Source organism: Bombyx mori, chromosome 21 (assembly GCF_030269925.1).
Source record: "Bombyx mori chromosome 21, ASM3026992v2".
Taxonomy (NCBI): domain Eukaryota; kingdom Metazoa; phylum Arthropoda; class Insecta; order Lepidoptera; family Bombycidae; genus Bombyx; species Bombyx mori.
In genome coordinates this window covers 11,153,819-11,179,675 of record NC_085127.1, presented here as the reverse complement: position 1 = coordinate 11,179,675, position 25,857 = coordinate 11,153,819, and the positions used below count along the sequence as shown (strand labels likewise).

General features: G+C 37.6%; 2 protein-coding genes across 2 annotated transcripts; one reads left to right on the top strand and one right to left on the bottom strand.

Moving 5' to 3' along the window:
- Window positions 1–2,906: 2,906 nt before the first annotated feature.
- LOC101745390 (nuclear cap-binding protein subunit 1) lies at window positions 2,907–24,245 on the bottom strand. The gene is made up of 10 exons (XM_004929660.5): window positions 23,854–24,245; window positions 22,986–23,767; window positions 22,116–22,534; window positions 21,681–21,818; window positions 21,347–21,450; window positions 8,278–8,528; window positions 7,453–7,696; window positions 7,002–7,114; window positions 5,792–5,980; window positions 2,907–4,981 (listed from the first exon to the last, which is right to left on the bottom strand). Exons 1-10 carry the CDS (start codon window positions 23,891–23,893, stop codon window positions 4,868–4,870), a joined length of 2,394 nt encoding a protein of 797 aa, XP_004929717.2. The 5' UTR covers window positions 23,894–24,245; the 3' UTR covers window positions 2,907–4,867.
- Window positions 13,267–21,324, top strand: LOC105842146 (probable serine/threonine-protein kinase DDB_G0282963). The gene is made up of 2 exons (XM_012693388.4): window positions 13,267–13,481; window positions 17,835–21,324. Exons 1-2 carry the CDS (start codon window positions 13,440–13,442, stop codon window positions 21,063–21,065), a joined length of 3,273 nt encoding a protein of 1,090 aa, XP_012548842.4. The 5' UTR covers window positions 13,267–13,439; the 3' UTR covers window positions 21,066–21,324.
- Window positions 24,246–25,857: the final 1,612 nt, after the last annotated feature.

Here is a 25,857-nt window from a genome sequence, read left to right as displayed (position 1 = left end):
AAAATCAAAGGCAGCTAAATCCAAGTCTGTCAAATATTCAGGTAAACACAAAAATCGGCCCTAAACATGTCATTACGGATCCTCCCGATCCATCGAAGTACTGCTCTTGCTAGGGCCAGTGTTAGCAACACTCCCGGTTTGAGAAGCTGAAATAACTTTGTTCACAAGGGCGGATCCAGCTTTGGTGCCAGGAGGGGGTCACATAGTCATGGTCAAGTCAAGAACTTATAAGTTAATCTTGATAACAATAGATACAAGTAAAAAGTAGGTATTTTATTATAAGCACATTAAAGGTATAAGCACATTAAAGGTATAAAGAAATTTTAGTTTTTTAACTTAGAACTATGTTATGATATGTTGAAGTTTAGTCGTTCCGATTCCGATTGAGGTTAGGATTCAATTTGAGGTTAGGCCTAAGACGTTACGTAGTCGACAAGCGCGCGCGAGTGTGGCGCGGTAAAATTCAAATTTTCGATGCGTTCGTTCCCAAACATTTGCCATCATACAAAGTTATTATTTTATATTAAATTAATTAAGGAGCAATATAAGGAGCAACAATATACCTAGTCTTGCCATAAATACTGTTACAAAGGAAAACAAAAAAAATTCTATGGCAAATAACATTTATTACTTTTACAGTGCGTTAGTTTAATACATAAATATAAAACAATTTAAAGTATAAAAAGCTTAATCGAAGTGGTCTCCATTGGCTGCAATACAGTCCTTTAAACGTTAAGACCAGTTATCAATAGAAGCACGCACTCTCTCCATGGGAAAATTTTTCACTGCCAATCCTACGGATTGTTTTATTTTATTTTTTTATTGCCGTATAGGCAGACGAGCATACGGCCCACCTGATGGAGAGTGGTTACCGTCGCTCATGGACGTCAGCAATGCCAGGGGCAGAGCCAAGCCGCTGCCTACCGTTTAATACTCTCCACAAGCCTCGTTTGAAGAAGGACATGTCATAGCGCTCGGGAAACACCGTGGAGGGGAGCTCATTCCATAGCCGGATGTTTTAGGGACTCCAAATTATCATGGCGCTTAGAACAAGCCGTACTCTCTAAAACTGACCATAAATCATAATCCAGCGAATTAAGATCGGGACTAGACGACGGTCAGTCTTCAGCTCTGATGAAGTCCGAAACGTTCGTTTCCAACCAAGACTGCGTAAACCGAGCTTTATGACCTGGCGCCGAGTCTTGCTAGAAGGACTATTCTTGATTATTGAACATGGTGTTGTTAAGGGGCTTCACTACCTTCTCAAGAATGGTATCTTGATACACTTGTGCCGATGTTTTGATACCTTTTTCACAAAAGTATGGCTCAGTCACTCCTTCATAGCTAATACCCCACCAAACCATCACTGAAGTCGGATAGTGCCCACGTTGCACTCTGTCGACTAATTGGGAAGCTTCCTTAAAGCTTTGAGCATAAATACGGTCATTTTGTTTGTTAAAATGTTGCTCAATTGTAAAAAAGTTCTCATCCGTAAACAAATTTTTTTCTATGACCTCCCTTTGCGTACCGTTTCAGTAGTTGTTTCGATTTTACCCCCCATTCTCTTTTAAATTATTAGTTAAGAAATGACCACTAGGTCTCTTATAGGCTGCAAGTCTTAAGTCATCTTTTAAAATACGCGACATGGTTCTAGGTGCTATCTTCATCTCCCGAGATAAAATCGTTTGCTTTCGGACAGGATTTCTTCGAATTCTTTCCCTTACTGCTTTGACCACCTTTTTCGTACGAACACTACGTGGACGGCTAGATATTTTTCTGTCACAAACAGAGGAGGTCTCATTGCACCTATTAATAGCCCGGTACACAAACATTTTACTAATACCAAGCGTATGGAGAGTTTTAAAAATTGCATTTGGCTCCATACCTACTTTGTGTAATGCAATCACAGCGATTCGGTTTTCTTTATCACCACACTCCATTTTAATATCGCAAAATATTGTACAATGTATTGGCGCCAAAATGAGAAAACTCAATGAGCAATCATATAAAAATGACAGATTCCAAATTGAAATGTAATATTTTGTTTATTTTTAATTGTAACAGTATTTATGGCCAGACTAAGTATTGTGTCCTTAAATCATTATGTTCAATATGTGGTCCACCTAGGTCCTGGAACCAGCTCAGGGGGGGTCATGACCCCCATGACCCCCCCCCTGGATCCGCCCTTGTTTGTTCATATAGCTACGATATTCTTTATTTTAAAGCCGATTTATAAATAATGAGAATATTACTAATAATCTGAATTTTAAATGATAAAACTTCGTTTATTAGTATTTAAAACAGAGTAAAAACAAAATTTTTGAACTGAATTTGTTATAGATTTAGCTGCATTTGTTATTACATGAAAACACTAAAGCGTGTCCAACTAACTAAACAAGATAGCGCCATTGTTAATCCATTTTACGACATTAAGGCGTTTAGCTGCCTTTGATTTTATAGGCCTCATATTACATTTTATATACATATGAAGAAAGTGGAGTTACTTCCTTTAACCTCAATATTGCAGCGCATGCATTATTCGTGAAGCGGTTCGAGTTATTATTTTTCCTACCTAATCTGATAGTTTTGAAGGAACATTTCAGCGTAACCTTAACTAGTAGGTGAGCTCACGGGGCTCAAACCTGACGACGTTGCTAACACGAACCCTAGCAAGAGCCGTGCTTCGCAGAATCTACCACCGGATCCGAAACGCGACCCACTGAGAAGATCCGGCGAGAAACTCAGTGGGCTGTGTCTGTGGGTTAATTCACGAGAACGAACGAAACACAATACGAAGTTATGAAATTAATTACTATAAAAAAAATTGGTTTAAATGTAGTAGTGTCTATTTTTACAGAGCAACACAACATACATTGGAGTCTTTTTTGAAATAATAACAAAACAAGTACAATTAAAATTTTATTATTCTTATATACAATTTCATCAAATTCACTTCAATAAGCACATTCATTTCTACGCGTTATTTCAAAACCTTTCTTTGTCTTCACATTATCTAACCTTTTCTAGTCTTAAGTCTTATACAAATACAATAAACCGCCCTTCGACTTAACAATTGAATAATTTTTCACTTTAACGTATCCTACGTTACAACAATATAATATACCTTAATAGGGAGGAAATTTAAAAAAAAAACTTTTTTCTTACTTTCGCATCAAACTCTATGTTTCGTGTTTATAAAGATGACAATAAACAAAGAGCATATATATTTTATGTGTTGTATCAAATACACGGTAGGGTGCGTAATTTTTTTTAATAGATTGAATGTATATTTTATGCATAATTAAAAAAATACAATACTTTCTGCTTTTCTTCTCTGTGTTCTCTATAAGTGTGAGAAATTCCATAATCCTCCGTCCGCGCAATTCACGTATTAACATATAGATATATATTTTTATAGTTCACCCAACAACATTCTGTTTACTTTATTCTATGAGAAACCATTTCCACAGTACTGCCGTTTTTTTTTTAAATCAAGAGACTGTGGGATGTCTTTTTCCCAAGAAATTGTTAGCGAAGCTGATGCGGTAGCCGCGGCGTGATGTTAAGGCTACAAGTCACTCCGCACTCTGGATCAACCCCTAACCTGTGCCGCGCTGGGGATACAGGTACCCACCGTCCGAGCCAGGGTACGGTAATAACTGGTGGTAGGACCTCTGGTGAGTCCGCACGGGTAGGTACCACCACCCCGCCTATTTCTGCCGTGAAGCAGTAATGCGTTTTGGTTTGAAGGGCACGGCAGCCGTTGTATTCAGAATTAGAACTCATGCCAAGGGTGGGTGGCGGCATTCACATTGTCGATGTGGGGTGTCCACCAGGCGGGCCGTTAGCTCTATATCTAAGCAACTAGGCAATAAAAAAACCCCTAGACTTAGACTTAGTAAAGTTTTAGAAGACTTATCACCAAACCCTTGTTAAGTTTTTGGTGTTAAGTGGTTATCGGAGCCCATATATATCACAGCGTGAATGCCCTCATCAACAATGAAAGTTATGTACAGCCGTTGTAACTATACTGAGACGTTAGAACTCAATTCTCAAGGCGTATATGACTATGGGTTCCAGTAACCACTTAACAGCAAGTGGGCTGTGAGTCGTCCATCTGTATAGGCAATAAAAAAAATAAAAAAACAAAAACGAGTCATAGTGGAGCTCCCCTCCTGCGAGTGCGCCATCTTATGGACACAAGGCGAACTGGAGAGCACTATGATTAACATGAGCACTGTCCCGTACACAACACAACACATCTCAGTAAGTTAAAATTCTAATACATATTGAATTTATTAACGAACATTTTTCGAAACATTTAATCTATAGTTAGATTCGACACCAAAAAGAAAATGGCTAACCAATTTTCACATCAAAACTTTCTGGCGATTTGTTTTTAAATGAACACGAACGTATTTTTAACGCATCCCGTCTTCAAAGCCTACTACATATTACATATATTGCAGTAGGCAGCGGCTTGGCTCTACTCCTGGCATTGCTGAAGTCCATGGGCGACGGTAACCACTTACCATCAGGTGGGCCTTACGCTCGTCTGCCTAAAAAGGCAATAAAAAAAAACATGACAACACTTCCACGACAACATTAACAAATTAAGATCATAAGAAAATAATATATTCAAATTGACTTTAATCATTATGCGAACAAAAAGCTAACAGATTTGACAGATGACATCCCACCTAAATATGTAATTATAATGTATCATGATGATATATAAAAGTCCTGCACAAATAATTATATTATTATTATTATATTACGAGAATCCCTTAACTTAATAATCAACCAGCGAATGTCGTCTCTATGGAGCAGTCTTTAACGTTGTGTGTTGTTCGTCTCGCGGCGACGCTCACGCGGTCAGCGCCACGAACTGGTGGAACACGTCCAGTATGTGAGGGTCCAGGTCCTGCGTGAACAGCAGCGTCTCCAGCGTGCTGCTGTACTTCTGGACTTGCTCGTGGTGCTGGAACAGACGGAATACTTTGTGTATAGGCTACACGAATCACAAAAACTATTGTTACGCCGGTAAGAGTAACGCCATCTATCAACGAATAGCAGAAACGAATGTGGCGAACAGATGCCCGAATCTCGCTTACGACATTTTCAAGATAAGCTTGTATATATACAAGTTCCGAACAACAACATTTGGACCATCGGTCTACCGAACAAATATCATCCGCTCGGTGGAAGATCTTCCTTTCGTCGTAATCCCCCAAACGAATATCGAAGGACCTAGTAAAAATCGAGAAGTACAACGCCATCTATTGTCAGAGAGCGGAAACACATCGAAGCTACTTGACTTGTCCAGAATGTTCTCGATAATTCTAGGGATATCGTATCGAGTATAAAAACGTTGCAGAGATAGCACGAGGTCAAGTCAGTAATCGGATCTACTCGAAGCGAAACAGCGAACGGATCACCTGAAGCGAAGCGGTAGAAGCGGATTGCGAGAATTTTAAAGTGTTCTGTGAGCGTTTTAAGTTAAATACAGTTTTAATTTATAATTCGGTAGAATTTTATTTATTCCGAACCCCAACGCGTATACTATGTTATTAGTGATTAGTAGTCCTGAAGGTTTTAAAAAAAAATTAAATTGAAGAATTTTATTCGAGCCCTACGCCCTACTAGAAGGTAAGAAAGAAGAAGACGGCGGATAAAACACCTGAAGGGCGGTTGAGCAGCATGAGGGAGTTTGGAGACAGTGGTAGGAGATGACACAGGAGCACCTCGGTCAGGTACTACTGGTGGGGCGAAGGGTGTGTTGTATACTCACGATGAGGAAGACCTGCGTGAGGCGGTGCAGCGTGGCGCGGTACCAGTGCGTGTGAGGGTCCCGTGCGTCTGTATCACAGCGGACGAGATGCTCCGAGAGGATCATGATGAACCGCTGGAACACGATCAGGAAGAGCCGCTTCTGGTCCATATGTGCAGCTTCCAGGCGCTCCTCCATACGCTCGACCGCCTGGAATACAAACATTTGGTACAATGCGTTGGTTATATATACCTCTTGACTTTTTGGCGAGAACGACTCATCAGGTTTGAGCCCCGTGAGCTCACCTACTAGTTAAGGCGACGCTGATATAGCCTCTCAAGGCTATCAGCTTAGGTAGGAAAAAAAATCGGTTGTCTGTAAAGTCGGTTTACTGACGATAGTTGAACGTGACAACGTCAAGAAAATACTGATGGAATGGTTTCATTTTTCAAAAGAACATTTTAATTTTATTTGTTTGATAGATATTTTGTATGGATATAGAGAAGGAGGTAAATGGAAATCACTATTGAATTGATCAAGTTACATTTATTTGTACGCATAAATACAATTATGTAATTTTTTTTTTCAATGTACATAGTTTTTTTACAAGTATGAATGGAATGTGCTGTGAATTGTATTATTGTATAGCAGCTGTCCACGCGGATGCATCGCTCACTCAAGTAGGAGAAAGACAAATGTCGAACGCTGCCGAACGCGGAGGCCGATTGTGCCTCTTTGTCGCTCGTTGCGCGCTCTCGCTTGCACTTCAAGTCTTAAATGGAACGCCTCAGAGCGAGGTAACGCCGCATGAGTCATGTTTTTTCGTGCGTACAGCCGGCTCCATCGAATTAAAAGACGTAGTCACGTCAAAAAAAAAGGCGAGAACGCGAGTACTGAAGTTGTGTGATTTATTTTATTTTGTCTATTTAGTGTTTCTTCAGGTTTATATGAGTAATAACGGTGGTTTATTAACTGTTTAATATCTGTGAATGTGCAAAAATGTGGGAAAATGAAACAAAGCCGCTGAACGTAACTTCTCAGGATCCTTCAAAAGGTCCACTGAAAAAGTCTCAAAATGACCACCATTTTACTGAGATTATATTTCATCCCATATCATCTCATTTCACTCCTTATTTTCAATATTCATAAAAATAAGAATATAAATTAAAATAAGATATGACTTAAAGGTCTTAGTTACTAGGTCATAATATCCCAAAAAGAAAAGTTATACCTCTTCAGTAGGCTTGTCCTGGTCTTTCTTCTTCTTACTGTTCTCATCTTCAGAATCCGAACTGCTCGAGTCCGCTCTCGCTAATGCTTCGCGGGCTTCCTGGAGTTCTGCACCTGTTAAACAAATTGGATGTTGTAATTTTTTTTTTGCTTCACGGCAGAAATAGGCAGGATGGTGGTACCTACCCGTGCGGACCAGTAATTACGCAAATTATAATTTTGCGGGTATGATTTTTATTACACGATGTTCCTTTCACCGTGGAAGTCAATCGCGAGCATTTGTTGAGTACGTATTTCATTAGAAAAATTGGTACCCGCCTGCGGGATTCGAACACCGTTGCCATCGCTCAACACGAGTGCACTGGACGTCTTATCCTTTGGCCACGACGACTTTAAACCTCTGCTTGCATCTACCGTCATAGATTTTGATTTGTAAAACACAAGCAACTTACTGAGCTTCGACACGTGCTTGTTCATTTTGTCGATGGTCAGATGCAGCATCTCCCAGAGGCAGCCGTGCGTGAAGTAGGGCGCCATCTCCTTCGAGAAGAGCCACGTGGCGACGGCGCTGCACTCGACGATCTGAGTCTTGAGCATCTTGTCGATGAGCACGCAGACCATCTGCGGGTGTCGCTGCCACAGCTCCCACACGTTGCGGAGGATGCATATCTGCGCCTCCTCAGACTCGGCTAAGATCTGTAAAATTTAATAAACGTTTTCAAAATCACGAGTTCAATTTTTTTAATTTTTTTTGCTTAGATGGGTGGACGAGCTCTCAGCCCACCTGATGTTAAGTGGTTACTGGAGCCCGTAGACATCTACAATGTAAATGCCGCCACCCGCCTTAAGACATTAGTTCTAAAGCCTCCGTTTTTACAGTGGTTGCCCCACCCTTCAAACCGTAACACATTACTGCTTCACGGCAGAAATAGGCGGGGTGATGGTACCTACCCGTGCGACTCACAAGAGGTCCTACCACGAGTAATATTCCACTAGTAATATACCACCAGTTCGATTCAGTTTTCGTAAGTTATATCCATGCCACCGGTGACCGAACACTATGGACGAAAGTCACATGTGGTCGCGATCCTCAGCCGTGAGCGAACGATGAAGAAGAAGGTTCCGTGTAGTCAACTTTTATACAATTATCACTTCATAATTTGGATCATATTGGGATATACTATTGGTAAAGGAACGTCTTTATTTTCCGAAATGTGTAACTGTAATACGGATGTAATTCTCGGATAGTGTTTTTTTTCTGTTTAACGCGAACTAACCTTAAAAACGTAATGAAACTTCGAGATCGCAGCGAAACTGTGCGAAATGCTCTTGCTGCCGAGATTCAGCAGGGTCTGCACGAAGACGTCGATTTTCAGGGGGTTGTACGCGGTCGGCTGGTTGGCCGTTTGTTCGCCCTCCTTGAGGGGGTTCGGTAGGTCGCGGAGAACGTTCAAGGCTTCTTCGGGTGTGCACTTGTTACGCACGAATACAACGAGCTGATGGGCGGCTTCGGTGCCGGGTAGAGCAGCTGTTTAAAAAAAAACATTCCTAAATTTAAAAAAAAAACTAAGCACATACTTCTTATACTTAGATACTAGAAAGTACCGACAGGATTATATCTTATCTTATATCTTTAAACGAGAAATTCTTGTATAGTTCTTCAACTAACCATATTTCACATACGTGTTTAAACTACTGCAGATGATCCATCAACAATTAATGTAGATGGTAACAACGTGATAGCTAGAGACCATAGCGAACAATACCACGACTGAGCGGTTGCGTAAAATTACCACACCTCCGTTCCGAAGCAATGGTAACGATCATGAGAATATTTCGTTCATTCACTAAAACTTCGATATAAATCTTTCTTTCTTATCTTTAATATGTTTCTTTCTTATCTTTCGTATTTTTAATACGGTTTGTTTTCGAATAGACCATCACGGTATTCATATTGCACTAGACAGATGGAGGTACCTATACTGAGACCCTTAGAACTTATATCTCAAGGTGGGTGGCGCATTTACGTTGTAGATGTCTATGGGCTCCAGTAACCACTTAAGACCAGGTGGGCTGTGAGCTCGTCCACCCATCTAAGCAATAAAAAAAAGAAAAGGTAGTTAACGAGGTGAATAACCTAGCGTTTGGTGATAGACAGAAACAACTTAAGTCAAAGTTGAAGCCTCAATGGTTTACAGTAAATTAAAATAATTAACTCGTTCAAGTAGGAGGCGCTTAAGGAGACGAATAACATAGCCTTTGGTGATAGACGGAGACAACTTGAGACATAAAATTGAAGCTTCCATGGTTTACAGTAAATTAAAATAAAATTAACTCGTTCCAGTAAGCAAGCTTACGCGTTACATCTATCTTTTGTTTTAGATTTGGTAAAATATAAATGAAGCCAGAACACAATCTGGTGACAATAACACGCAATGAAACCTAATCTAAAATGGGCGGCCGCATGTTTGATCCTCTGTATTGAGGGAATCAGATGGGCGCCCATCAACTACCTTCATTTTACATTGCGGGTACAAAAATAATATGAACTTATTACAAATATACATTTTATATGGTGGTAATGAATTCCAAGAAAGAAAAATAATCGAATAGTGTCGACATTCAATAAACAGTGACACATCACGATAAATTGTTTTATTAATTACATTTTCTCTTTTCTATTGATGATATATTTTTTAAAGCTTTGATAGGAATAACTACTAAACGAAAGCGAAATTAAAATCGGTTATAATATATTATATCGAATCTAAAATATACATTAAGCTCTTTTTTACAACGATTTTTGTAATAACGCAAACAAACTACATATTTACTTTTTGTAGATAAAACAATATTCAAATTTACACAAGAATATTTATGTAAATAATTTAAAAAAAAAATTAGGATATTAAACGCGAATTAGCAATTCATTGGGGCATATATGCATAAAATTTATACTCCTACTTACTATTTTCGATTCTCAAGATTCTACTGCCGCGAAAATTACGAATATAAAGCGGAGAAAAATCCAAGAGATGGAAAGTGCGCACGCGACGAGCTAGAAATTTCACCGGCAAACGCGTGCTTATTACAATGTATACTTTCTTTATACGACAACATACCGTCCAAACAGAATCGTAAATTAAATAATGAATTTCAAAATTGCACACGATTCAATTAAACTAAAAACAGCATAACTCAGTAGTTGTAAAATACTTTTAAGCTTTAATCTCGTAAAAAATATATATTTTGCGGTAAACGTACACTCTTGGAAAATGTACACTTTTACCGGTAAATGTGCACATTTGCCAAAAAGTTAGGTATATGTGAACTGAATATAATGTAGATATATGTACATTTGCATATTGCTGCAAATGTGGACATTTACCGGAAAATGTGTACATTTGCCGCAATATCTATTTTTAGCGTAACATATACATTTTAAAATTTCGATCGATCTTCTAAAGTTTTCATGTTTGTGAAAATTGAATCATCATTATGATTTTTAAATAAAAAATTTATTGCACTACGTAGTTGAACGAGCTTATGGGTTCAGCAATGCGATTGCCGGAGCCCATAAACTTCACAAAACCCCGCCTTTTTTTTAAACACATCGAATTCAGAAATAGACCGTGTGATGATTAGCTCGATATTAATATGTGGCGAGTAGCTATCATACTACACAAGATATTTGACAGATGCCTGAATCTCGCTTACGGCATTTTCAAGATAAGCTTACCTACATATATACAAGTTGCGAACAACAACATTTTAATAACACTGAACGTATTATTAATTAGGCCAGGACCGCTTAAAATTTTCATAATGTCCACAACTCGCGAAAATTTTTGATGACTATTTAGAGATTCTTTGTCGCTGTCGTGAAAATCGTTGAGGAGCTAACGATGATTAAGCAATTAACGCGTTACATAACTTTCTTTTAGAGCTAAGTTTAGAGCAACAACGGTGTCTTCTTACTTGTCATTCTATATTTAAATGTACTTAAAATCGAACTCTGCATTCAATGAATTTATGTTAAAATTTAAATTTCGTAGAATCAAAAACTAGCCCCAAAAATAAACACAAAAATCGATCGATTAATTTTAAATGTAACCACATTGTCTTGAAAAAATCGTGAATTTAGAATTTCAAATGTTCAGGATTGATTTCCACGGTGAAGGAATAATAACATCGTGTAGTAAAAATCAAACCCCTAAAATTATAATTTGCGTAATTACTGGTGGTAGGACCTATTGTGAGTTCGCACGGGTAGGTACCACCGCCCTGTCTGTTTCTGCCGTAAAGCAGTAATGCGTTTCGGTCAGAGGGGTAGGGTAGCCGTTGTAACTATACTGAGACCATAGAACTTATATCATCTCAAGGTGGGTGGCGGCATTTACGTTGTAGATGTCTATGTGCTCCAGTAACCACTTAACATCAATCCAAGCAATAAAAAAAAAATGAACCAAAGAACGGCGATCATATAAACAATAACACGGCCGATAGTACAATCAAGATACGATGTAAGTACAGTCGTTAGCATAGCAGCAGCTGTTGCACAATCTCGGTTTCCTTGCTCACGACGCATTACAACATTTCCCACGGAATACCGTCTTCGCGTAACACAGCTTAAAAAAAATACATTCCAAACATTAAATATCCACTTTAATTAAATAATTAAAATATCATTTTTGTATCATATTATAAGAATTACGGAACTGTAAGATTCTTTGCATTTGCAACTCGTAATCTTGACGTATTTAAATGATTTTTGTCGTATCATCTATCTTTAATTTGTGTAAGGTAGGTATTGTAATTGATAAGAGAGAACTCAACCGAGAGAGAGAGAATAGAGAAAACTAGAATGTTAATGTTCTGTGTCGATCATTGTCAATCTCATAGAAATGGCGATTCAATTCGCAAAAATAGAATAAATCAGTCCTTATTACCTATGCCATATCGATTAATGAAATCTAGTTTTAAGCATAACACACACATAAAAACTCGTCATGATTCAAAGGATAAGACGCCTGGTATACGCGCATCGAACGATGCCGATATGCCAATGTCCAAACCGCAGGTGGGAAATTTTCTAATGAAATATTCTATATACTCAAACTCACAACAATTATATTCATGAATGTCTTTCACAATAAAGCCCAAGCTTTCACAAAAAAGCGGCACGACACGAGAATCCTCTCGTCGTGGCCGCGAGTAACTACATTCCCGATCTTGCGGACCGAATGGTCCGGACCGGTCATCGTTCTCGTCGAACCCAAATTAACCCACAGACACAGCTCACTGAGTTTCTCGCTGGATCGTCTCAGTGGGTCACATTTCCGATCCGGTGGTAGATTCTGCGAAGCACTGCCCTTCCTAAAGTTAGTGTTAGCATCGTCATCAGGTTTGAGCCTCGTGAGCTCACCGACTTGTTAGGTTACGCTGGCATAGCCTCTCAAGGCTACCAGCTAAGGTGTAAAAAAAACGATAAAGGACAAATATCAAGTAATAAAAATCAAATTCGATGAAAAAAAGCGTAATTATTATACTATACAATAAAATAGTGTACCTAAGTTTCACTGTTGATGACGCATTCACGCTGTGATGTCTATGGACTCCGCTAAGCACTTAACACCAAGCCCTTAAAACGTCTAAGGGTTTTTTTATTGCCTAGATTTAGAGCTAACAGCCCACCTGGTGTACATCAACAATGTGAATTCTGCCATCCACCTTTAGGGTCACTGCACACGGGCCACTAGCCACATCTACAATCGCCGCCACTTGAAACTAGAAGCGGCCACTTGTGGTCCATGTTGGACACTTGCGGTCGGTGGTCGCTACTTTTTTTAACGCGTACTTGCAGTATCATAATGAACTCCGACGAAAAAACAAAGGGAGAGAGGGGTGGGGAGTCGCGCGAGTGGCTTGTGTCGGCATTTTGTGGCCGAGTCGACCGCTAGAGGCATGCCGTGGCGATTTGTGGGGGGTGGCGACCACCGGCGTCTACAGTGTGCGGCGAGTCCATGCCAAATGTATGAAAACAACAGGAAATAGGTCAGTGGCTGCGTTTTGTGGTTGTGGCTGGTGGCCCGTGTGCGGCGACACTTACGACATGAATTCTAATCCTCAGTACAACAGCTGCCCCGCCCTTCAAACACTTTACTGATTCACGACAACAATAGGCAGAGTGGTAGTACCTACACGAGCGAGCTCATTAGACGCCCTACCACCACTAAGGAATTAAATGAAAAAAAGAGTCGAGAATTAGTGTTGTGCTTGAGAGGGGTTGCGAAGGAGCCGATGCTACGTTTGATCAGTCAAGGCAAGTTGGTGCGACAGCACCGCACGCGCTTCGAACGGCGAAACGATAGATATAAAAAAAATATATAAGCAAATATTTTGTCTGTGAAACCCGTGTGCAGTGACTCAGTGGACAGAGATGAGATCCGCTCTGCTATGCGTTTTCATTGCGCTAATAGTTGTGAGTACATCATATCGCTTTTTCGCATTAAAAGTGTACAATTGCCAAACCTATTCGAAATTGAGTGAATATGCGTAAACATTTGGTACCACCAGTATATTTCTGATAAATACTGTCAAGAAAGCGTAGTTTAGTTTTAGTTTTTTTAGTTTACTTATGTTTTGACTGCCATTAACAAAATTAGTACATAATTTTATCTTACTTTAAAAGACAGATAATGTTATTGGTAAAAACTAAAAAATAAATGTTGCAAATATGATTAATATTAAAAATATAATATGTTAAACCTTTAAGACACTCTCCTGTAAAATTAGTAAGTTTTGAAATTATACAGTTTTAATGCGAGAAGACGATATATTTCCAAGGATACCTTGTAAATTTTCTAGTGATGTTAATTTTAATCAAAATCTTATTTTCTGCTTTTTTTTTTAAAATAACTATTTAACAATAATATTTTATACGTTATTTATTTTTAAATAAATATGATAAATTTAATATAAAATAAATACAGAAGCGATTATTAATACTAGTTGAAGCTTTCATTAAAGGTCTATAGTTCTTAAAACTACTTTTACGGTAGAATCACGTTTTTTTTTAAATTGTCATTACATTAGCTCCGACGTTCCGAATACTTTACAGTTTTCGTTGTCACGCCCAATTTTTTTTTTTTATTGCTTTGATATGTGGACGAGCTCACAGTCCACCTGGTGTTAAGTGGTTACTGGAGCCCGTAGACATCTACAACGTAAATGCGCCACACACCTTGAGATATAAGTTCTAAGGTCTCAAGTATAGTTACAACGGCTGCCCCACCCTTCAAACCGAAACGCATTACTGCTTCACGGCAGAAATAGGCGGGGCGGTGGTACCTACCCGTGCGGACTCACAAGAGGTCCTACCACCATTGAAGACTATTAAAAGTATATGCAGTAAATGCTCTCTATTCGCGGGGTATACATTCCGTATATATGCCGCGGAAAAGCGCGTTTACACATGATATTGATTTGGTTGAATCCCTACTTGACTTTTTTTATCAGGTATGCACCGATGAGATCCGCGAATAAAGAAATATTTAGTCCCGAATATAGGAATGGGAACGTATCTTTTCAATTCCGCGAATAGTGAAAACGCAACTGAAGGAAGCGGGAATAAGGAGCTTTTACGCGTTGATATGCGTTCAAATATATCACTTTATAAAACTTTGTACTGTTTGCAGTAGAAAAAATCGTAATAAAAATCTTATTATCGATATGTAATCGATGCTTGAAAGGCAAACGTGACTAAGCGACAATGCGTGAACTTTACAGTAGACTAATTTAAAGTTGAAATATTTGAAAACAAAAATTATTTTAACGAATCTAGCTGTAGTAGAATCTAGCTAGTAGCTGTAGGATTGAAATGATTTTAATAGACCTAGAAATATATTTTGTTTGCGCATCGAATATGGTTATTGCCTATCATTTATGTACAAAGCAGTTATTGTCGCTTAGTCACGTTTGCCTTTCAAGCGTCGATATACAGCATTTCTGTATTACCAAAATTATTAATGTACTTACTTATTGATTTAAATTACATATCTACATATTCAACAAAAAAAAAACTTTATAAATGTTAATCTCCAATTTGCGATTTTTTTCCCTACCTATTCTTGTGACCTCGAGGGGTCATGCTAGATTCACCGGACGAGTAGGGGAGCTCACGGGGCTCTTCTAATCTAGTGACGTTACTAACACTAGCCCTAGCAAAAGCAATGCTTCGCAGAATCTATCACCGGATCGGAAGCGCGACCCACTAAGAAGAACCGGCGAGAAACTCAGTGTGCTATGTCTGACGCTATTTAAGTCACAGGTCGCTTGTGAAAACAAAATCGTTTTTTTTTTTTTGTTAAATCTAATCACCCAATTGAATTAACCCAGATCAAACATAATCTTAAATTACGTTTCGCAAGTCACAAACGTCTATATGAGAAAAAACCAAGGTCGGACAGAACCACATAAAAGACTACAAGTCGCGCGTTCAGTGAGCTATATATGTATGTATTATGTTTACAACAATAATGAAATTAATTCAGATTATGATAGAACAGCGACCTCCGGCGTTACTATTGTTCGAAAGAAAAATTTTCGCATAGCCGGAGCCACCCAATGAAACGGTTCGCTCACTCAAGCGTGCGAAGCGAAATAATATATTAATTTGAATCACACAAGTTGAAATACATACATTAACTATTCGCAAATAAATAATCGTCGAAAAATCACACACGGTCGCCTGGACCCAAATTAATATTCCTTATACTATTGGGGACGGATACACACACTTATATATGTTTAAATGTATACATACCTAGTCCAGCCATAAGTTCTGTTACAAATGAAAATGCACTTTTTTATTGTAAACTAGCTGACCCGGCAGACTTCGTAGTGTCTCAATCGATAAATAAAAGATCTAATCTTTTGTATAAAATAAACTTAAAACAAACAAAAAGAATCCTTCCGACGGGGAAGACATCAAAGGGAAAACAAAATTGTTCTTTTTGTTTAATTCCGAGCATTTTCATATTTATCTACCTTTTAAACCTTCTCTGGACTTCCACAAATAATTCAAGACCAACATTAGCCAAATCGGTCCAGCCGTTCTCGAGTTTTGAGTGAGCGAGACTAACGAACAGCGATTCATTTTTAGATTTAAAAATAATAGGTATACGTGTTCGAAAATCAAAATAATTAAAAAGTTGAAAAATAAAGATAAGTTTTTATGTAACCGTATGTAGTCGATGATCTTACAAATCAACAAATATCATTTGGTAATCAACTAAGTATTTTAGTAATTTGTAATACAATTTTTTAATCGTCAATAATACGACCGTGAATACTAAATAATTTTTGTAAGTAATGTTTATGGACCGAGTAATGAAACCACACACTGTCTGTTAGATTAATCGGGAATGTCTCTAGTAAGGTAACCTTCGTTATTCCAATGCACCATTCGCGGTTCGTAGAGTACGGTTAGACGTCTCAAGCAATTGAGAGACGCATGTATCAAGGCGGACGACAGAATCACGCATCTATGGGCTCAGACAACTTAATACCAAGCTAACTGTGAATTCGTTTACACACTTATAGCAACCAAGGCAGGCAGCGTCTTGGCTCTGCCCCTGGCATTGCTGAAGTCCATGGGCGACAGTAACCACTCACCATCATGTGGGCTGTATGATCGTCTGCCTACAAGAGCAATAAAAAAAAAATTTAGGATGATGCTTCATTCCAACCCACTGAGTTGTATCGGATCGTGTCACTGAGTACCGCGATTCCGATCCGGTAGCAGATTCAGCGAAGCACTGCACTTGCTAGGTCAGATGTTAGCAAACTTTCTCAGGGTCCCGTGAAGCTACTGGCCGATAGGTGAGCAAAAAAATTACCAGAATGTTGGAGTTCCAATAATTTTTATTTTCAAACTTTTAACCTGACTACCGTCAAAAATTACAATTATTCTAATGACATTGCAACATTTATGTTGGCTCAAAGTCAGTGGCTAAGCTACATCATGCTCTTAGCGGTTTACCCTAACATTTATTAGTTTTTCCGAATGTCCCGTTGACTGGAGTTTAAGTATGGAGTTCTTGGGTGCGCACGGTAGCCTGCTAACCATGCGTTTACATTGTTCATGGCATTGACAACCGCTATAGGTTTCCTCTTACATACGTCAATCCCAACAAAAAATATCGAAATATAATTAAAAACACTAAAAAAGTTTAACTTGTATAATGATTAACATTTCATCAATTCAATAAGTTAGCAGTCGAAAAACTATAGTTTTAAAATACATTTGAAAAAAACCACTTGCAACGATGCGTCGTCGCGGTACATAAACATTTGGCTCTAGATCACCTTCCGATAACAAAGGTGTTATCATCACACGATCGCTCAATTGGCGCAAATGGTTGCAAATGGTTCAAGCGTTTTAATTACTTGCTTTGATATCACTTAAAACCATTTTTCCACAAGACTATACTAGCAATTTGGAAAATAGATAAAAAAAATATGCTTTCATATGAAAGTAATCTACACATAACCAACAAAATGAAAAAATAATTTTAAACTATAGATGTATATTCAACGAAAGACACAGTTTCGACTTAATGAATAACTAATTCGTAATGGCTAAGTACGTTCGTATTAAAATTATTCGATTGGAAACTATAGCAAGCAAGCTGGATCGTCCGGCACGCAACATCTTTGTGACACGCCAACCGCTCTACCGTACTTTCCCGGCTGCCGTTTTACTTTCAAACGCATTCTCAAATGACCAGTTGGAGTTGATGAAGATTTTGAAATTTTGCTCTTCTTTTTTTAGATTCCCGAACACAACTGCGAATCGACCGAAGAAGATGACTTTAGCCCTACGCCAATACCGCTAAACAATTGGCAAAGTAAACGACAAGATGGCGCAGGCACTTTGCAAGAGATAACCAAAAGTGACGCACTTTCTTCGGTTGCCGCTGTTCCGGCACATTATTGGGAAGACGCTTTAAGGCACAGCGTTTATCTTACTTTGGTCAGAGATAAAATAGACCAACTCATAGCGAAACCTGATAGCAAAGATGAACACGCGTCAAATGACTTTGACGACCACGAAATGTGGGAAAAAATTAAAACGGCCCCTTTCGATCGACGTAAAGCGGAAAATCCGGAATGGCTTGGTGACGTCACAATGGTGGCTAGAGGACGTCTCCTAGAAGAAAGCGATGGCTTCCGTTTCACTGAAGACGAAAAAAGACAAAAGTGTAATGATGAAAAATGTAAGGAAGGCGTTAAAGCTTACTGGTACGTGAAGCGAGTGAGGCAAAGGGACGACGAAGCGATGTCAGGAAAGTACCACTATGAGTTAACTTTTTCTGTGACCTCGCACACATCGCCAAAGAAGAAACCGTACGAAAATGCAGTAAGGACTTATACTGTTCGAGAGACAACACCGACCGTAACAAAACGAGTACACGAAACGATTAACAATAGACCACAACGAGCCATCTGGGTTCATAAGAATATAGCACCATCAAATTATCATAAAAACCAGCACTACGATCAAGGTTTAGATAGAATTTTCTCTTCGTTATTCTCTGACGAGGATACATACGATGAGCCTTCGCCAAGATATAAGCAGCAAAATCACTTCAGTCCCCAAATTTATCCGCAACATTCTAAAACAGGGCACGTGACACAAAGTGATCATCACCATCATCATCATAATAAAATGATGCCTTATCCCTACAATCCCCCATCATACAAATATTCGCGACCATCCTACCAAACTTCACTATTTACTAATGTTCCTCCCTATGCGGACTTTGATTCGGGAGTGAACAATGCTCATCCATCTTCACTTTCAGATCACAGATATCTTTCATCAAACTTAGTGAAGACCACAAGGCCCGCCGTTTTACCTACTCCAGTTATGACACCATTATTGCCAACTTTGCCATCTTTAAAGAACGGAACATTCGACCTAAAATTTAACATAACCTATGTAGTATCCAAAGAACCCGAGCTCATGTCTGGTTATAAAAGTCACAATAAACCAAGACCAGCACCCATGAAAATAAGTTACTTCCCGGATCATGTTAGACCGCCAGTGTACAACGCACCTCCTGGAGTTTTTGTTACAATGGATAAGAAACCATTCAAGCCAATGCCACCATTAAAATTGACACATTCATCGAAGCCTCTAAAACCAAAACCAATAGATTTCCGACCTAGCCCACCAGTTCTATTTTCAAATCCGGATTCGTCATTTGATTCATCATTTCGTCCGATAACTATTGACTATGGCGAAAATAATACAACAACAGAGAAGGGTGTGATAAAAGAAAACAACAAATCGCGTCGAATCGTACCTAATGTCAGAAAATCAACGAAAAAGCAAGACAAAGTGAAATCATTATCAACATCGACCTCTTCACCTGATATAATAACAGTAAGTGACGCTTCAGTTGAGGATACCGACGCAATGGATTGGGCCAACGTACTAGGAGCTTTCACTAAAACAACACCTTTAGTAACAACAAAAAAAGTGAAAAAATTCAATGTAACAGAGAGCACTCCATCTACAACTGTTACAACTGAGTCTACCACTACGACGGAAGTCAAAAAGATAAATGATGAAACTAGTTCTACGTCCACAACTTCAACAACAACGACGACGACGGAAAAACCGAAGAAACGAACGCGACCGCCGCCGAAATTCACTAAAATCGATAAAAACAGAAAAAGGAAACCGGCCACTAGTAGAAACACAAGTACTACAAACGCTCCAGAGAAAATCACTAGAACACGCACAACACAAGATTTGACAGCTCAAGCGAGTTCTGCTGTGGTTAATGAAAAATCTGGTTGGAAGCCTAAGAATAAAACAACCTCAACCACGCCGATGACTACGTCCGTAAGTACTACGGCATCTTCTCTTGAATCAACAATGAGTACTACGGGCCAAACAACAACCATACATACAACTACCGTGTCTCAAAAAACGACCCTAAAGCCTTCAAGTACCTCCCCGTCTACAGCTTCTACCATACAAAACGAAATAGAACCTTCGACCATACAGCCAAGAAACAAGAATCGTTACAGACAATCTACACTAATGTACAAAGGCACATCGGTCAAACATGACAGATGGAATGCTATTTCATCAGAAAAAAATAAAACCATTGTTTCAAACAAATTTCCGAGAAGAAAGGTGTCTAATTTCCAAGGTTATGCACCGTCTACACAGAAATCAAATGATATAGAACTTGAAAAGAAGGCAGAACAAGATCATAGTACTAGTACAATAATAACTACTTTAATAGTAAATAAAAATATAAATGAAATAGAAAATAAAATAGCAACCACTGAAGCCACTTCTGATTATTCGGAGGAGAAAGATGATGAGAATAGCCAGGAGTCTACCACAGATCTTAATCAGACAGACGATTCGGAAGAGTTTGAGGACGAAAATAATCCAACGGAAACTAGTGAAGAACAAGAATCTCAAGATCACAGTGAATACATTTTTAATTCTACATCTAATCCTAACGAAAATTTAATTGAGAATCTTGAAGACAACGTAATAACAACTGAACAAACAATCATCACTTCATTATTTCCAACTGTAAAGAATAAAACAAAATGCAAAAAGAAGAAAAATCAACAATCACTAGCAACAAAACTAAGTTCATCAAATGATATGAAAGTAGAAATGCGGACAACGATTAGTACTAGCGAAAAAACAACAACAGTAGACTTCTTAGATGAATTGTTAGATTCATTAGATGAGACAAATAAACCAAGAAATGATTCAACACAACATATTAATAGTTATGATAGGCAAATAAATGAGGAGGACAGTACGGATATAGAAGAATTTTTGTCATCTCTTGAAACAAATAACAGAAACAGTGAAGAAGATATTGCTTATGATGTAGAGCTTTCGGATGAGTTTTCCCCTTTTAACAATGATGACGATAACAGAGGCTCCAGAAATGCAAACGACAATTACAGTGATTACCAAGACAGATACAGCATATTAGAACTGATGGCGATGGAGTAAAATTTTATATTGTTTTTAAAGAATTTACAGCTTTAATTCTGTTACAAACTATCGTCAAAAAAGTCGGCATGAACGCCAAAGATATAAAACGGCAATTATCTATTAAGTCGCAAAAAATGTAGAAGCATTTATAAGAATACTTTTTAGCAACAGTTCTTCCTCATAAAATGCACAAAACCTAATGTAAATAAGTGTTTAGTTAAGTGTAGTGTAAGATTTATTATCTGTTATTTTAAATGAATAAATTATTTCATGCTTATGTGTAATGTTATTTTCCTTACCTGCACCTTCCATGGAATACTTGTAGATTGGTTCAGGCTTGGGTGGCACAAATGATGCAAACGACTCTGGGACCATGTCTTTGATTCTTTGGTGGTAAGATAGCCTGAAAAATCACAAATAAGTATTTCATATTATCACTATTAATTGTAAATTGTCGATATAAAAACAGCTTTGAGACATCAAATTTTAGTTTTTAATTTACTAGAAATATATTTTATTTTCGTGTTTTTGTTAATATAATATTGAAATTCACTTATATGTTTATTATATTATTATTGTCATGTTCGCAAAATGTTAGCATAGAATATATAAGGGAAACTTTCATAAACTTGCCTTAGACATTTTCCGAGGACCTCTCTGATAAACCTGGGTTTTGGATGTTCAGGATCTAATTGGAGACACGCCTCCCAATCTTCCCATGACCATCTGTACTGGAAGTTGCTCAAATGGTAGGCAAACCAGTTCGCAAACCTTAAAAAAAAGACTACTTTAAAATATTATTTACTATTCAACTGTAATCTTCTTTAAGTGATATTTAAGATAACAACATTCTTCTATTCAACATTGTATCATTTTGTGAAATATGCTTGAACAGAAAACCCCAAAATAAAATTTTATATTGTTCATTAATTATCCCATAGCTATACACATGCACATACATACATTTAAAGAAAAATATAAATTAAAAGATAAGGTGTAAGTGTCTTGAGTCCACAAAATTAAAATGAAACTATCAATGTATTCAAATTTCATCCAAGGTTAACATACCTGTCAAAGCAAGCAACATTCATGGTGTCAATCCTCATGAACAAAATTTCAGTAGCTTGAGCTAGAACCTGTGGCATTGTTGATGGCTGAAGCTTGCAAAGTTCAATTAATATTGAACCATAACATATCTCCAAATACCTTGGTTTTGGCAAATTAAATAATTCAGCAAATATCACCTCAACTATGCAATATTCCAGAGGAATTTTGGCTTTGTAAGGAAAGCAGAGGAGTTGAGCAGCACATTCTTTACGTTCTAAATGATATGTCTCAATAATATTGTGCAAATGTTCTTCTATCAAGAATCTCTCTATAGAGTGCACTCCAGGCAAAACTGGTCCGTCTGGACAGTCTGTGTAGTCAAACATACGGAATATAACCCGAGGCATTGGATAAGTATCAGTGTCATTATGGGGTGGTGGCTGAAATATAAAAACATCATCAATTATTACCATATGATTTGTAAACGAAAATATTATATTGGTGCAACTTTTTAAAAAAAGTTAACTTTTTATTAGTTTTGTTACCGCATTTATTAGTCAATCTTTACATGTAACATTTATTTATGGCACCCCTGGCACACAAGCTGAAATAAATTAGTCTGCAACCTTTGCTTGAAGAAACACATGTTCTTCAAGCCTCGAACTTCCACAGGGCAAGTTACTTCTAGTTCCAAAGTGTGTGTAAGGTAAATTAAATAAAATGCACTAGAAGTGGGCAGCTCCAGATATAACTAGTAAACTGTACTTTGGTGGTAATGAACCATATAAATACCATAATCGAATACCATAATCGAACAAAACCAAAGTATGTAAACTTTAACTAATTTGTATTAGAAAATCATAGTATATCTATTATAAATTCATATGATACCTGAATGGCAGGAAGTGTGTGTTGTAAAGCTTCACAAAGAATAGAGTCAAAGGCAAGATATGGCCTTGGAATATGTTTCTCTGACCAATTGTCTTGTTTCAACTTCTTTATCTGAGACCAGAGGCAATCCAAATATTCTTCTTGTAAATGAGGTGAATCAGCCGACCACACCTTTAAGGCTGGCCAATGTTTCTTACTCCGTTTATTCAAGAAAACCTCTATAGTCACAAGTAAGTGATCTAATTGAGATTCCTTCTTTTCATACAACTCCCGACCAACCCAAGGTAATGCTGACAGCACCGCAAATACAAACCAATCCCTTCTGACGTGAGGTACTCCATCTTCATTAGCAGAATCTACTAATGTCTCTAATAAAGTCAGCAATGATGAAGCAGCCAATACGTGACAGTTCACCAAGTCCGCAATGAACCTTAGACAATACCTAGCAGCATTCCATTTCCCGACTTTAAGATTTTCTTTAAAGGTTTTTACTATGTAATCAACAAATTCTCCACCAAAGTTATAATTCTTTGCATTCAACAAACCAACAAGAGTTGCATAGATTGTACATTTCTCGGGCATGCGGATAGCACAATCCGTTAGTATCCGTAGTATTTTAACTCTAAAGGTACTCAAATCGGCTTCCAGTACACTTGCTAATCCTTCTAGGTTACTCTCCAAACTGGAACTACTTTTTTCGCCAACTCTTAAAATTAAGGACTCTAAGCGATCCTCGATTTCTTGGTTTTCAGATACACGACGCCTTTTCCGATGGAGGCGTTCTGAAAATAGTAAAAACAATTACATACTTCACAATGTACAAATAAAATTAAATATAACCTGTATATGTTTGATCTTAACAACTCACCATATCCTTCTTCATCATCATGTCCTCTACGACGGTTCATAATAAAATCACTGTGCGTATCACAAATCTTTGACTTTTCTCTTTATGCTTTTGTTTACGAAATCGTATTTTACGTTTAGAACAGAAAAAACGATAGCAAACTCAACAAGCTTTGAATAAATTTTCAATGTCTTCAACTCCGAAATCTTGCGACAAAGCAGTGCTGTCAGATGACCGTGTGAATTTCCCTCCAACTTTTTTTTAAAACCCCCCGAAAAATAAGCTTTTTGAAAAAAAAAACCAAAACAGCTTTTACTTAATTTAATGAAGAAATAAAATACAAAAGTATTCTTTTATTGGAACGAAGTTCCTTACGGCAAGCTTGGAGGGGATAGGGATTTTGCTGCGCGACCGAACTGAAAAAAATGTGATAGTAAAACCGTAAGAAAAAATCCGTGGAAAAAAGTGCGTGGAATAAAACCGTTAAATGAGACGTGCGCAGGCGCGACAGTCGCATACACAAGCGAGTAGTGTATATACCTTTCTCTTTCTCCTTCTTACTTTTCGTTCTCTAATCCCTTCTCTCTCTATTTAGTAATTATTTCTATTTCTATGTAATTTTATGTTGTCAACCAAAAATAAAGAGATATATTTTGTTATTTTAATTGATAATTTGAATTACTATTTTTTTTATTTTACGTAATTTATTATTTTCTAAAATACTCAATTTCCTAAATACTTTCCCGTGCTTAAATAAAAACTAATCAGCAAAATTTAAGAGAAAAACCAAGAAAACCTACATAAAATTGAGCACCATTTCTTTTTTTGCAAATTGTGTCGATTCTACATTAGCCCAAGGAACTTCGTTCCTACCTGGTGTCCCACGACACCACATCTTTTTTATTTTTTAATCAAGCTATCCCATAACTTCAACCACCTCTAAAAAATTTTTTACAATCATATTCACTTTCGTTTTTATTATATAAAGAATACACGTTTTCGGAGTTAAAGATTAAAAATCTTACATGTCCGATGTGGGAACAAAATTTATGGATCCTTATGGCAGTGAATATTGAATCTCGAGAACCGCTTCGACAGTTTCTATTGCCTATTCATCCGGTTGCGTAATTTTTCCTTTATAATATTGTTTTGTGCATAATACGTATAGTAGATTATAAATATTCTAATAGTGATGGGAATTGTGTTTGTGGATGAATTATATAGTGCTCAAAAAACCTCCGAAATTTCTCCCAACTACCTTTTTCCCCCCAAATGTCCCCTAAAGAATCTTCCCCGCCGAATCTCATCTTCAAGGTCAAAAAACCCCCGAATTTGCAGGAATTCCCCCCCATCTGGCAACTGTACGACAAAGTGACAATCTTGAAATATCGTGTCAAGTTGTCAACTGTCAGGACTTTTTCTTTCAGTAACTGACAGTAGAGTTCATTTCCCAAAGGTCTTCATGAAACATCATTACAGCCTATCTTTTATTAACTATTTTTTAAAAAATGATATGGTGCGTAATAAGGTGAAATTGATTTAGACTGTAATAAATTGGGATGACACTAAATAAAATGAGCTGAGATGGGATTGTAGCAACTAAAAAATCCACTGTCACAACTATAGTCGGATTTTTAATTAGACGAAGCCAGCTGACAGTAGCTAATGTCACTTTGTGATATAATGTTGCTATATTTAAAGTAATAGTGATGCGTTCGGTTCTCGTTCAATCACATGAATGAACAATGAGTGTGAAGAGTTAATCATTAAATTCAAACTATAAAAGAATATTATTTATATTTTACAATAAAATTGTATTAAAGTGCTCCAATATACGTTACTAGTAGTATGTAACTACAATCAGTTTTATTTTATTTTCATAACCTACCTATAATTGTTATATTTTATACATCTATAGTTTCAACTATATGATGTATTGGAAATAGGACAGTCTAACAAGCTTCCCCGCAATGTTTTTCTTAATGTTTGAAACACTCGGTATTCAGTTCAGGTAGATACTATAGG

What these genes read in the sequence shown, in the direction of transcription:
- LOC105842146 (XM_012693388.4), top strand. Translation starts at nt 13,440, where the DNA reads ATGAGATCCGCTCTGCTATGCGTTTTCATTGCGCTAATAGTT. An exon ending in TTTTCATTGCGCTAATAGTT is followed by an intron (nt 13,482 to 17,834) that starts GTGAGTACATCA and finishes TTCTTTTTTTAG; the next exon opens with ATTCCCGAACACAACTGCGA.
- LOC101745390 (XM_004929660.5), bottom strand. Translation starts at nt 23,893, where the DNA reads ATGAACCGTCGTAGAGGACATGATGATGAAGAAGGATATG. An exon ending in ACACACTTCCTGCCATTCAG is followed by an intron (nt 22,535 to 22,985) that starts GTATCATATGAA and finishes TTTATATTTCAG; the next exon opens with CCACCACCCCATAATGACAC. An exon ending in CAAGCACGTGTCGAAGCTCA is followed by an intron (nt 7,115 to 7,452) that starts GTAAGTTGCTTG and finishes TTTGTTTAACAG; the next exon opens with GTGCAGAACTCCAGGAAGCC.